The following is a 14,370-nucleotide window of genomic DNA, read 5'->3' on the forward strand; positions in this document are numbered from 1 at the left end:
TCTAATTAGGAAGATGGAAGTCTTGGCTGGAGCTTGTCTGTGCTCAGCAAAGCTGAACACAAACTCGAGACGATCTCAGAAGTCCTTCTCCATCCAATCACTGGCAGGAGCTGGCATTGCCATGCTTGAATAGTAGAGCTAAAAGCATTTGTGAGTAAAGCCTTCCTGTGTGAGCTTTCAGAGCACACATGTGAGAGATTTGTGTGGCTTCCTGTGTGTTTCAGGGCAGTGACAGAGAGTGTTAACCAGCTGATAACGCTCTGTACCCAGCAAGCGGCGGGACAAAAGGAGTGTGACAACGCCTTGAGGGAGCTGGAGGTAGCTGTCCTCAGCTTTACAGACAAATTATGCTTTATTTAGTTTTTATTATGATTTATGGTTGCGGAAAGTCTTAAATCATTGCGGCCCGGTATCCCTGCCAAACCCTTCATTTAAATTTACAATGTCCATGCAGGGATTCAATTTGAGTCCACTTGATTAAAATCATTGTAGATCATTGTTTTAGGATTTCTATTCAGAAACAAATAGTTTTTGGTTATTAAAAAGAAAGAAAAAAACTAGTGGGACAACTTATGTCAATTTCATTTACGGCTGAATACCAAAATACTAAATCTATTGATTAATTATTCCCAAATCACAATTTGATTCAATTTACAACTCAATGTCAGTGAATTAAATATCAACTTTTATTAATTTCACACCATTATTGAAATAAACTAAACAGAGGTGGAATTTTCATTACCAAAACTGTGAATTATTTAATTAAGAATGATCCAAAAGCTGTTGTTTGCCTTAAAACACTTAAGAAATTACCGGTAAGTTAAAGAAAAGATTGATTCAGTGATTTGATCATATTGCATTTTTATAAAAAAATTGATCTGACAATATTATATAATACCTTTTTAAAATCAATCCTAATTAACTCATGAACTACTTTAAGGTTGTTGTTTTTTTTTAATGTAAAAAGCTTTAGCACTAAAATGCATTCTCCAAAGTTCCATTCAAATTGACGAATTCCTTTTTTTAAAGACAGCTCTATCAGTTATCTTTATTATTTCTGAATTTAAACCATTGGATTGATGTTTTGACAGGATGTAATTGCAGAAGTGTTTGTAGTTGTGATCACAGTAATTTCACTTATTTTCATCTCCATCTGCCTCCAGGCTGTCAGAGGTCTCCTAGACAACCCCAACGAGCCTATAAACGAGCTCTCCTACTTTGATTGCATTGAAAGCGTCATGGAGAACTCAAAAGTACAGCCTTTCAAGACTATTCTGCAACTGTCAAAAGTATTTGACAGAGAAGGAAGATGTTAATTTGAGTTGTACATGTTTTAATTTCTACACCTCTCAGGTTCTGGGGGAGTCAATGGCAGGTATCTCTCAGCACTGTAAGACAGGTGATGTTCAAGCCTTCGGGGAAAGTGTGAGTCTGGCATCCAAAGCTTTGTGTGGGCTGACGGAAGCGGCTGGACAGGTGACAACACAGTAAAACTTTTTTTGTCAACAGCTTTTCTTTTAGATTTGTTTTCTTTATCACTTGGAGAATCAACCACATTGCATTGCCCTTGAAAATATAAATGTTTTAAAGCTTAAATTGGTTTCTAAATTGTGTGTTAAAATACTCAAAGTGTTGAAGGCTCCCATTAAAAACATTTAAAGTCTGCCAGGCTAATATTCATTGGAGCCAATCGCAGTGAAATAGGATGAGCCAGGCTTCATTGGATGTTTTACAGACTACCACCTTTAGAGCTGTAAAAGGCATCCTTATCTCTTCACAGACTCTGCTGCTTTTTCAGGAGAGGGGCCACATTCACAAAGGCTTTCTTTTTTTCTCTCTGCTTATACACTTTTCAGACACTTTACTATTCTGCTCCATGTGAATCTGTATGCCTTATCAATTATTCAGTTGTGTACTGTGAGCACATGCTGGTTTCAGCAGAAGTATGTAGACAACATGAGTGTGGACTGATATTGCAAGAGCAAACGCTCCTAATGCCTTTGTCACAACTGCCCATACAGGTGGATATGGGCTGTCTGCAGGTGAAAAATAGGCAAATCTGTACGAAGCCCGTCAGTGGTCATTGGTGTGGGAAAAATATGCACCAAAATGCGTATCTTTCCCACGGGCAGGCTGTGAGTGACAGATCATACAAACACTTAAAAAACAAATTAAAAAACCACATAAGGCTAGGTAAGGATGAAGTAAGTGAGTTGCAGGCACGTCATACAGATTTTTTCTCTTTTCAATACCCTCAAAAACTGTGCACTGCACATGGGGTCCGTTAATGCTGTTTATATAATAAGTGCGTGTTTCTTGCGTGCAGCCTGGTAGTAAGAAATTAGTATATTAAACAGGGTGTAGTTTCATGTGGGTATCTTACAGGCGTCCTACAGGCGTCCTACGGGCGCTTGCATATCACCTGCACAACCCATACATGCAGCATTTGCACACAGTCAGTAAGGAAGCAGTCCACACACCTTACAAATAACTAGAGTGCATCATTGGGGCAATGTATGATACCATCAATAGTACGTGATAACTGCAAGCAAGTGTATAAATCCCCAGCTAGATGAGTCTGGAACGATTGATTGTGAAAGTTAAATGTTTTGCACTGTGTGTGTGTTTTATTTTCTGAAGCTATGTGTGCACTTCCCTCGGCAATGTGTTTTCATGTGGCCACATCTAATTATTAAGTCTGTATAAACATGCCTTACGGGCTTCCGTGTTTAAAACTCTCATGTTCATATGTAGCTTTGCACGTCTTTAATTACCGTTTTCGGGCTGTACGTATAAAACGCATGGCCACTGAATTTGCGTTGCTAGCCAAACTAAATGGTAAATGGCGTATACTTGTAAAGCGCTTCTCTACCTTCCTGGAAGGCCCAAAGCGCTTTACAATCACAGTCCCATTCACGCACTGCTGCAGAACACTGCCACCAACCTTCCACCAGGAGCAAGGTGGGGTTCAGTGTCTTGGTCCAGGACACTTCGACACACGGGCAGGCAAGGCGGGAATCAAACTTGCAATTTTCCAATATGAGGTCGGCCACCCTAGCACTGCACCACGGCCGCCCGTGGTCATTGTCTAACTATGACCAATCCGGGACTCAGATTTGGTATTGATGCAGTAAACTTCATCAAACTCAGAGCATAGCTGGTTTATCCGATGAATCCAGACATGGCGACGAGCCTGACAACATCTGCGTTTGTTCTTCAAATAAACACAAACCAAGGCCACTCTCTTGACATGACGATGATCCACATTCACCATTGCAAGGACAATAGCAATGAACCGAACGGTTTCGCACCCAAGTACCAATATTTCCACCATTTTGACATTTTGCACCACACCTCCACCAACTGTTGGTGGCAAACAGGCACTAGTAAAGAATCCAGTGTGAACACCATTAGTGCCCAATGTGTACATAGCTCTACAAATTCTTCATGCTACACTTATGACAAGGGTACGTTCCATTTTCATGAGGTGACTGTACAAGCTTGAAGAGAACTGCTAGACACACCTGCACTCCCCTTAAGATGCAGCCTCTCCTGTCTACGACCCTCCACAGGCCTTGACCACCCAAAAACCAGCAGCATCTTTACGGGTCAACCCCCTAGATGGGTGCATGTGACTAATACATAAGGTGGAGACGCGGACCTTAATAATTGCATTTGACTGGTTTTCTGGTATTTATCCTTCCTACAGGCTTCCTACCTCGTGGGTGTTTCTGATCCCAATAGTCAGTCAGGCCATGAGGGGTTGGTGGATCCCATTCAGTTTGCCCGGGCTCACCAAGCCATACAGACGGCTTGTCAGAATTTAGTGGACCCAGCTAGTAGCCCATCACAGGTAGGAAGAACCAGAAAAATTAAATACAGCTGTGACATCATAGTGTACTGTTCTGAACTGAAAGCATCTGTGCTGCAAAATATAAACAAAGTTTGCTAGAAACATACTAAATAATTGTGCATTTGTATGCTCAATTACAAGTTAAAATAAACCAAATTATGATAAACCAGTGGTTTTAAAAAGTGTGTTGGTAAGCTTCTGTAATTACACTAGCACTCATATTATGTTGCCGTAATGTATTCAATTGAGTTAATGTCAGTTTAGAGAAGTTCTTCGATTTAACTTAATCTTACCACATTACAATTCCTCAAAAAATATCTCCCCAAAAGAGTTTCAAAACATGCTATCATTCCTGACCATATGGATTTTGAGTGCAGCAGGGAATCTTAATTAACTTTAAGACCCACTTTACACTCGGACCCTGCAGTAGTTAAGGCTATTAGTCAGCCTTGCTCCAGTCAGCATGGACGGGCAACAACATGGCGTTTAAGTTAATTAGCAATGATGGCTCTGCACTCTGGGCTGCCAGAGTGGATGCAGCTTACTCTTTATTACATAAACACATATTTGATGGCAGAAAATGCATTAGAAAAGAGGCAAACTTGATAGATTCTGTGTCTATATGGGTCCAACATGCATTTTTTGGTTTCTTAAAGAGCTGCATTTATCAGAAACAATGATTGCTGAAAAATAGTCAAGTCTGTGTTCAAAACCAGAAAGTATTATATTGGTTTTATTGTTTGTATCTAGTTCTTCTCTTTGCACAAAAGATCTCTTTCCACATTTAATTAAAATCGGTGCTATTGTTCATGCAGCTTTTGGCAGTAAATCACAACACAAGGATTTAAAGTGTTGTCTTCCTTTCTCCTTTCTCTTTTGTTCATAAGGTTTTGTCAGCAGCAACAATTGTAGCCAAACACACCTCGGCGCTGTGTAATGCCTGCCGCCTAGCTTCCTCCAAAACTTCCAACCCTGTGGCTAGGAGACAGTTTGTCCAGTCTGCCAAAGAGGTTGCCAACACCACAGCCAACCTCGTCAAAACCATCAAGGTCAACTCCCCATCTGATCAAAACGTTGAGTGTTAATTTGGTACAAACATATTTTCTTCAAGTGTGGCGGTGCAGATGTGTATGTATAATCCCCTTTAGAGGCTAAGGTGAAAAAGGACAAATATTTATTCTGGCTTTGTCGTCTTCTTGAAGGGTTTGGATGGGGATTTCTCTGAGGAGAACAGGAACAGGTGTCGTCTCGCTACAGCTCCCCTCCTTGAGGCTGTTGAAAACTTGGCAACGTTTGCCAACAACCCCGAGTTCGTAAGCGCCCCTGCTCAGATCAGTAATGAGGTAATAATCCATTCTGAACACCAAGTTCCTTAATATGTCAGTACAACTCTTTAAAGCAACTAAATCTAAAATATGCAAAGTAAAGGTTCACCCTGTCCTTATTTCAAGTTGGGCTGGGTTCCATTTCTTTTCCTGTTTTTGATAATATTAATAATAGTAGGTTGAACATTTTTCATGTCTCAGTCTTAGCTGAACAGTCCTCTGAAAGCTTTATGGCTGTAATCTGATGGAGGGCAGTTTTTAATAGCACTTTAAGCACAGCTGCTCTAATCTTCAGTTTGTTAATCTAATTATCAGGGGAGCTTTAGACTGATATCATGAAGACTAAAGGTTTTTTTTCTTGTGTCTGTGTAAAGCTACCTTTCTAATCTCATCCTTCCCCTTTGACTGCACCTTTGATCTCTCTGAGGTAGTCAAAGAATAACAACAACTCTGTCAGACCAGGATTTCTGGCTCCTGGCTGTTCAGAATGTATCTGGGCTGTGGGTCCACCAATACTAATCTTTTCATTTTCTCAGGGCTCAGCAGCGCAGGAGCCAATTGTGCGTTCAGCTCGCTCGATGCTCGACAGCTCAACTTACCTTATTGAAACGGCACGCTCACTGGTTCTCAACCCCAAAGATCCCCCCAGCTGGTCTATTCTAGCCGGCCACTCCAGGACAGTCTCCGACTCCATCAAGAGCCTTATTACCTCCATTAGGTTGGTTCGAATCCCATTTTCAATCACATCTGTCTTTGCAGGATTACACTGAAGTATCTCAGGGTTCAGATACAGCTGGAGGAAATATCGTGTCTGAAACTAGGAGGCTTTTTTCCTTGATATCTGTTTAGCTTAGGAGTAAATTGAAACTTTATTTTGTAGCTACTGAGATCCCTGCTGCTTTGTATTAGATTAGTTAGTGCTACAAAACAATAATGAAATGATGAGACTGAATCCCAAACACATTTCACAGAGTGATGCTCCATCACTTCAACATCTGCACTACACAACTCCAACCGCTGCTAAAACACTGAACAAATCACATTTCATTTAAGCAGTAGTGATAGCTGGGAAGTTTCAGGATTTAAGGGAAATGTTTTCAATTGAAAGTTTAAAAGGGGGATTCTTTAATGCTGGATGCAAACAGATCTAGCTGCACCGAGTGTTATAAATGTCAGTTGGTTGCCTGGTTACCTCCTGCTGATGACAGGACTCCAGGAAGTCAGTGCTCCTGGCAAGAAAAATTGGATTACAGATTAAACAGGACATTGTAATCAGTAAGCTTGTTTTATTCCGGAAGGTGGATGTTTGATTTGGGGTTTTTTTCGGTGTGTGTGCCATTTGAGCAGCTGTCCTTTCTTTCTAGTCTTTATGCTGCTGAGATTCACATTAGATCTAGAAACGAGAAATTGTGTCCAATGAAACCTGAGGAGAGTATCTCAAAATGTTCAACTTTTTACTCAAAATAAATGATGTCTTTAACGCAGTTCCTGCTTAATTATCATTACATTCAATTTTTTTTGCAACACTTAAACGTATGTTTTCTTTTTGCCATGACAGAGACAAAGCACCGGGGCAGAGAGAATGTGATTATTCTATAGATAACATAAATAAATGCATTCGTGACATTGAGCAAGCCTCCCTGGCTGCAGTTGGACAGACTCTTCCTTGCAGAGATGACATTTCCATGGAAGTAAGTTCAAGATCTTCATCAACTCTATGTGTATAGCTTAAGTCAAATCTGCAAGCTTTCCGTTGTCTCTTATACTATTATGAAATAACAGGCACTTCAAGAGCAGCTGACATCTTCAGTGCAAGAAATTGGTCATCTGATTGATCCTGTATCCACAACAGCACGGGGTGAAGCTGCTCAGCTTGGACATAAGGTCCTCACCACGCGATTTATCTGTTTGCTTTGTTGAAATTTTAAAGAGAACTCTTTTTTTGTGGCTTAATCTTTTTCTTAGACAGTTTTTTTTTTTTAATTCTTTTAGGTGACTCAGCTAGCCAGTTACTTTGATCCACTTATTGTTGCTTCGGTTGGACTGGCCTCAAAGCTACAAGACCATCAACAACAAATGACCATCCTGGACCAAACCAAGACTCTGTCTGAGTCTGCCCTGCAAATGCTCTATGCTGCTAAGGAAGGAGGTGGAAACCCAAAGGTATCTACTTGGTCCTTAATAAACACAATAAAGACTCCTTAAGTCCGTTTTGGTGGCTTTGTATGCAAGACAGTTGAAGGGTTCTTAATTTCTCACAAAATAACAACTTTTTTTTTAGATTCTCTAATTTTTATTTCTTTTATGAATTAGTTTGGGGTTTTTTTCTCTCGTCCATGGTTCTATTAGATTCACGATTTGATTAGATATCTTTTTTTTTCAAGTCTCCATTTAAAACCAATTTTATTTGGTAATGAAAAACCATTTTTAAAAAACTAGTGATTTAAGATGGAACTTTTTTTTGTAAACATTCAGTTGTTGGATTTTCTGTTTTCAAACTGCATGTTGGAACAATACTTCACTGATCAGGGTCTGTTTGAACTATTAGGCTTCTCACACACATGACGCCATTTCTGAGGCAGCTCAGCTGATGAAAGAAGCTGTGGACGACATCATGGTGACTTTAAACGAGGCAGCAAGTGAGGTTGGCATGGTTGGAGGCATGGTGGAGTCCATCGCTGAGTCTATGGGCAGGGTGAGTGTCTGTTCCTATATATACAAGTTTTGTGGTGGAGCGGGGAGTTAAGGCCTGAAACGAATCTGGCTCATCTAAAGCCGTGGTTTCAAAGTTAGTTTTTTATTGTGCGGTTCCTGTCGGTTGTTGTTTGTCCAGCAAGCAATTCACTGGTTAACTGGTTATGTTCTTTTTGTTGTTGTTGTTATTGTTACATTTCTTAATTAATTTCATGTGACAAATAAACTTAGCATCATTGTGCTAGAAAGTATCCAACAAATAGAGCCATTTGGACCTGTTTCAAAACACAACGGGAGCCGGAAAGCCCTCTTTCACTGTTTAAAAAAAATATACTTTATGTTTTGTGACTATTTAGCAATTCCTTTATAAACTTTGAATATTTGCAATCATTCAGTTGCATAATATAGCCATTTTTATTTGTTTTACGTTGAATACAGCACATTTAAGTTATTTTCAAAATAAAACGACATCATCCAACTGCAGCAGATTTACTTCACTTAAAAGTGTAAGAGTCAAGTCAAACTAGGAATTTACTATCATTATGACTTAAGTCTATTTCAATTAAATTTAAACATGACAACATTGGATTACAGTTAAAAAAAATCTGTTTAACTAGACAAGACATTGTTGTGCAGCAGAAGATTTAAAAAAATGTGCTTACTGCCTTAAAATTATTCTGATGATAAACAGCTCTGACAGTTGATTAAACAGTTTACCATTAGTTTGCTGTAATCTGACAAGTGCACTTTGCATTTGATAAAGCACATAATGCCTTTTGATTTGTTGTCATGTAAGCAGTGTTAAAAAAAAAGAAAAAAATACTTTTTTCTACTATTGTGACTTAGTTTAAAAATCTAAACATTAATTACAAACAGTAACTTAAGCAAATTAACTCTAAACTGCATAACTATTTTTTATGTAAATTACTAACTTTTGTCTTAAACCCCTATATGCAAAGATGTATTTCCAAGAATATTAAAAAATGTCTTCAGTGTTTTATTTCTGTTCAAGGTGATGCTAAATTACGTGGAGTCCTGGAAATGATAGTATGTTGAAAATTGGCGTGAAGGCCAAAGAGTCACTAGAGGGATAAAAAAAGTCACATTTGGCATTTGGAGTCTCATGTTACAGAACCCTGAGATGGCAACCTAATTTCAGTATTTATTAATGGAAGTTAAAGTTTCAATCGTTACATTGATTCCTAACACTCTTGGACAGAATTTCCTTATGTCCAACTTTTAAAGACTAAGCAAAATGTTGTGACCCTACCTTGATGTAGCCTATTTGTTTTTGTTGTCTTGTGATAATGGCATGTAATACCTCGTTAATCGCGAGACATAAAACGGGTTTTTTGTGATACCAGGTCAATATTGAATAAAAAGATATTGTTAAATTGTTGTAAAAAAATACATGACTGGATTGTTAAGTTTTTCTTAATCCAATGTAATTTAATATAATGGAACTTGATCCTCACAGCTGGATGAAGGATCACCTCCTGAACCTGAAGGATCGTTTGTGGATTACCAGACCACCATGGTGAAGTTCTCCAAGGCCATCGCCATAACTGCACAGGAGATGGTGAGCGCAGTGGCACTGTGGTTTCAATGAAACAGCATGTTCCTACAAACAAAATGATCTTTTTGCACCCAGATGACCAAGTCTGTTACCTGCCCTGAAGAACTCTGTGGCCTCGCCTCTCAAGTGACCATGGACTATGCTCAGCTTGCACACCAAGGACGCCTGGCTGCAGCCACTGCAGAACCTGAAGAAGTAATCATCCACGCCGTCTGGTCTTTATAAAAGGGGGCGAGGGGAGGGGGAGGGGGAGGGGTGTTTTCTCTTTAAAGATTTAATTTAGCTTTACTGTTTGTCCAACTGTCATGTTGAAATGTTAGACAGAAGCATCAGCTCTTCCACTGTGTACACCAAGCTGCTTTTGGATGTACCCAGTCACACAGGGATGAGAGCAGATGTTTGATGTCACACTTCTTCCTCAAGACTACACCCACAGTGTGAGATCAAACACAAAGCTTCCATCCAGAATCCATTTTTCTCCTGCACCATCTTTTTTCAAAGCTCTTCAGTGTCATCCAGAGGACAGCAGTGGGCACAAATATTAAACTAACAAACACACAGCTCTCATCACTGTTTTATTTATTACACACCACCAGAAACCCTGTTGGTTACCATGGGGACATTGTGCTTGCAACAGTCTAAAAGCCTATAGTTCTGGTTGTAATAAGAACCACCCACGACTTTCCGTCGGGAAATTAAAAATGTAGTGCCATAATTTACTCTTTGCGGGTGCTTTACGTTTTTTTTTTCATCCAGCTGCTGCAGGAAGATGCTCTATGTTAGTATGAAATAAACATGATCTTCTTTAAAGTATAGTTATTTGACCAGGTTATGCCTCTTTTCTGCTTTCAGGTTGCTTTTCAGATAAGGACACGGGTGCAAGAACTGGGTCATGGCTGTATCTTTCTAGTCCAGAAAGCTGGAGCTCTGCAGCTCAGCCCCACTGACAGCTTCTCCAAGAGGGAGCTGATTGAGTGTGCTCGATCAGTCACAGAAAAGGTCAGCGGTAACTTTGGCAAATAAAAGCAACATTTGAATCTGTTAAACTTTCAGGGTCTCTTAATTTACCACTTTAACTTGACATCTGTTATCAGAAAGACCAGAAATAGACTAAACCATCACCAGCATCTTGCAAAAATAATTCATATTATGACATACATTTATGTATGATGTTTAGACTTATTTATTTTCTCAGAGACACTAGAATTCAGGGCATTTTATTGAAATGATTGTTTTTCAAAAATATCAGGGAACTATTGGTTGTGTCCAAATTCTATCATTACTCACTACATAGTGCACTATAAAGTGCGTCTGCCAGTTTGTAGTGCTGTCCAAATCTACAATTTCAAAATCGAGTGCCCTAGAAGTTGCCCGGAAGTCTCTGCGGAAAACGCGTGTGCATCAATGCTCACTAGACTGGAAAATATAGACCACAATGCATTGCTCAGAACAATTTTTGCCAAAAAAATGTATTTAAATGTATTTATTTTAATAAACCATTAACGTTTTTATATTTACAACACACTGGATTCATAAATGATCATTGCAAAACGCTCGATTAGATTTTAACTTTGTGAAATTGAGGATGTCATATTCACCGTTTTTTTTTTTTTAAAGTAGTGAGCGTGGCGTCTTAACAGAGGACATGAAGTTGGCTAATGTTAGGGTAGAAGATGTCCATGATAGAGTGAGGTGGAAAAGGATGATTCGCTGTGGCGACCCCTGATGGGAAAAGCCGAAAGAGAAAGAAGAAGAGTGAGCGTGGCGTCCGAATTGCTTTTAAAATCCAGTGCGGTACATAGTCCCGCACTATATAGTTGTTAGCGATAAGGGTGGGAATTCTGACACAGCCATTATTTTTGATAAATGTGGGCTTTACTGATTTTCAAGGTTTTATAAACAGGTCTACATTTTTAAATCTTTCTCTTAAAAGTATAGAAATAACATTGTATCTTTTGCATTTCCATGTAATGCAAGTGATCAAATTATAGGTCAATTTATGGCCATGGGAGTCTCAAAATGCAAAGAATTCAAGGAGACCATCAAAACAAGCCAAACGGATGAATCAGTTATTATCAGTAGAATCCAATTAGGCCAAATTCATCCAAATTAGAACACATTTTGATGGCCCACATGACTAATAAATAGATTAAACTGGAGAATGTTTTCTATCCCTGCACAAAAGCATGTATTTGCAGGAGGCGGAAACCTCCCCCTTACGAGAAACACCCAACTGATCCAAAATCATCCTCTCTGTCATTGAAGTTTTGTCATGGAGATAATTTGTAAACCTCCTTCTTGTCTAAATTTCTATATATAACAGCCGTTCTTAATTTCCCTCTGCCTATACAAACAAGCCACCACCACCACCACTAGGTATCTTATCAATACACAGGCTGCTCCTGTCAACGCAAGAGAAGTGTCTAATTTCTTGAGCACCAAAGTAAAATCACTTTGGTTAATTTGGGAGACCAGGAGGTCTCTGAGTTCATTTTGCTTTAGTGGATAAACTTACTTGAAACCTTTGATTACAATAACTGTGATGTGTTTTCGCCATATTAGAAAAGACCTCATCTGAGGTCATCTGTCTCTCTTTGTCAGTCCTGCATCCGCCAATGTGCCGATGTTCCGTACTTGTCATGAAAGAACTGTTAAATATCAGACGTATTAATTCTTTTGCTAAGAATTTTGTTTTGGCACATAATTTATATTGAAATCTCCATGGTGACTCACAAAAAGCCTGAGGCAGCCCTAAGCTTTTGTTCATTTCTATATTAATAGCTTTTATGCTGAATTTCATAGTGTCAGTTTAACATGCATTGTTTTTTTAAGGTAAGAACCATGTGATACTGTTTGAGGGCACACTCACCTTCATAATGTTTAGTTAGCAGTAATACCATGTTTTCATGCAGTGACAAAAGAAGCCTTTAGTCATGCTTCGGCATAATTCCTCAGTAGGAAAGCAGTGGTGGGATTTAAAGCTGAAACAGAGCTGGTGTTATATTTTTTGATACAGGATGCTCGTGTGATGGGAAATGTTACTCTTCTGGGTTTACTTTTTGTTTGTGAGGAATGAACATTCACATGGCTTGAAGTAAATTGAGAATATCAAATGCATTTAATTTATTTTTTCATCTTTTCTGTCTTTCTTTAGAACCACTTTCCCTGTTTAAATTCAGACTCGTATGAATTTTCACACTAAGAATCTCAAAAGTTTGATGCACTCTTCATCAATACTCTGCTCAGAGAATTAATGATGATAATACAAATGATACAAATGAATATTTTCTTCTACTTCATTACAATGTTTTGACTTTTCAGGTGTCCTTGGTATTATCAGCTCTGCAGGCGGGAAACAAAGGCACTCAGGCTTGTATCACGGCCGCCAGCGCCGTTTCTGGAATTATTGCTGACCTAGACACCACCATCATGTTCGCCTCTGCTGGAACGCTGAACCCTGAGAATGAGGAGTCTTTTGCAGACCACAGGTGCAGCAACCCTGCCACCAAAAGCACAAACCATCTGGACACTGGTGTTTCATAATTAATTTTTTAAAGTAGTTTTATCTTTGTTAAAATTATCCTTTTTGTCTCGCCAGTTCAAAGAAAGTCGAGAGAAAACTGTAGGTGTTAACTGCATTTAGCCCAGAATATCTTTGGCTAAAATTATCAGCAATTTGTAGCCCAAGCTGCTCAGTATGCCGCCCAAACAGCAGTAAACATGAAAGATGTTGATGCCTAAACCATTTGAAATCACATATCATCTTTTTCAAGGTTTAAATGATGCTCACTTTTTGGGGGCTGTTTTTTTTTTTTTTCCACAATTTGCCCACTGGCCCTGAGTTCTATTCATCCCTCTGCATCACCAACAAAGGCCGCTTGGCAACAACAAACAATGAGACGCATGCCACATAATGAATATACATTCTAAAATGTTTGTACTACAAAGAAAGCATGCTGCTCAGAGAGAAAGCAGCAGATTTCCTTCATGCTGCTAGTGCTTGACTGTGCAGCAGATTGTCAGACAATGTGTTTCTTCCCTCAGGGAAAGCATTTTGAAGACAGCCAAGGCACTGGTGGAAGACACCAAGTTGCTGGTTGCCGGAGCCGCGTCCACCCAAGAAAAGTTGGCTCAGGCTGCCCACTCTTCAGCCAAAACTATAACTCAACTCACTGAGGTCGTCAAACTTGGAGCAACCAGCATGGGCTCAGAGAACCCTGAAACACAGGTGATAACATTTACATGATTCTTTTGAGTATGTCCTTCTGTTGCTGATTTGTCAGACATAAAAAGTAAAAAAAAAAAAAAAAATCTATTTCACTATTATTCTATTATTAGTCTATTGCATTCCAAACAGATTATCTTTAGTTGTCCAGTTTCTCCCCTTGTGTCTCTTATTCCCTGAAGTGCATGCATCTGTATCCTTTTTAACATTAAATGTGAGGGATCATGAAAGCTGGCGATGATAAGAGCTAAATCCTCCCTCTTGGATAAAACTGATAAGCCTGTACCCTTAGTTTTGTAACAAAATCTCTCACCCCAGGTGGTTCTGATAAATGCCGTGCGGGATGTTGCCAAAGCCCTGGCCGAACTCATTGGTGCCACCAAGTGTGCCGCCGGAAAACCACCTGATGACCCATCCATGTATCAGCTGAAAGGTGCTGCTAAGGTAAAAAAGCAACAACAAAACCCAAAAGCAGATTATTATCTACCAATTTACGTGCATGTTGATTTGATTTGCTCTTTTGTTTATTTTGCAAATATTATTCTGACCGTATCACTTCCTAGTTTAAAGCCCCATTACAATCATCTCTTGATCTTTTTGGTCAAAAACCTGTCGTTTTCTAATACATGATTTCTGCAGATTGGTAGTAGTTCATCAGAAATTAGACAGCTAGGGCAAAGCAACACTGACCCCCTTC

At 39.2% G+C, this 14,370-nt stretch overlaps 1 protein-coding gene across 6 annotated transcripts in view; it reads left to right on the forward strand.

The window, feature by feature from the left end:
- tln2 (talin 2) overlaps nucleotides 1-14,370 on the forward strand; it is an 88,131-nt gene that overhangs the window by 60,977 nt on the left and 12,784 nt on the right. For 4 of the 6 annotated variants that reach the window (XM_020704056.2, XM_020704057.2, XM_020704058.2 and 1 more), the window contains exons 31-47: nucleotides 225-318; nucleotides 1,164-1,253; nucleotides 1,354-1,476; nucleotides 3,710-3,853; nucleotides 4,741-4,926; nucleotides 5,056-5,196; nucleotides 5,715-5,896; nucleotides 6,737-6,869; nucleotides 6,961-7,062; nucleotides 7,171-7,341; nucleotides 7,727-7,873; nucleotides 9,350-9,451; nucleotides 9,524-9,643; nucleotides 10,301-10,447; nucleotides 12,770-12,936; nucleotides 13,493-13,676; nucleotides 13,992-14,117. In XM_020704056.2, coding sequence (XP_020559715.2) covers nucleotides 225-318; nucleotides 1,164-1,253; nucleotides 1,354-1,476; nucleotides 3,710-3,853; nucleotides 4,741-4,926; nucleotides 5,056-5,196; nucleotides 5,715-5,896; nucleotides 6,737-6,869; nucleotides 6,961-7,062; nucleotides 7,171-7,341; nucleotides 7,727-7,873; nucleotides 9,350-9,451; nucleotides 9,524-9,643; nucleotides 10,301-10,447; nucleotides 12,770-12,936; nucleotides 13,493-13,676; nucleotides 13,992-14,117 — 2,359 coding nt within the window. The remainder of the gene's footprint in view (nucleotides 1-224; nucleotides 319-1,163; nucleotides 1,254-1,353; nucleotides 1,477-3,709; nucleotides 3,854-4,740; nucleotides 4,927-5,055; nucleotides 5,197-5,714; nucleotides 5,897-6,736; nucleotides 6,870-6,960; nucleotides 7,063-7,170; nucleotides 7,342-7,726; nucleotides 7,874-9,349; nucleotides 9,452-9,523; nucleotides 9,644-10,300; nucleotides 10,448-12,769; nucleotides 12,937-13,492; nucleotides 13,677-13,991; nucleotides 14,118-14,370) is intronic. The other 2 variants (XM_020704059.2, XM_020704060.2) reach the window with 1 other exon arrangement.

The sequence above is a fragment of the Oryzias latipes genome, chromosome 6, assembly GCF_002234675.1.
Source record: "Oryzias latipes chromosome 6, ASM223467v1".
Taxonomy (NCBI): domain Eukaryota; kingdom Metazoa; phylum Chordata; class Actinopteri; order Beloniformes; family Adrianichthyidae; genus Oryzias; species Oryzias latipes.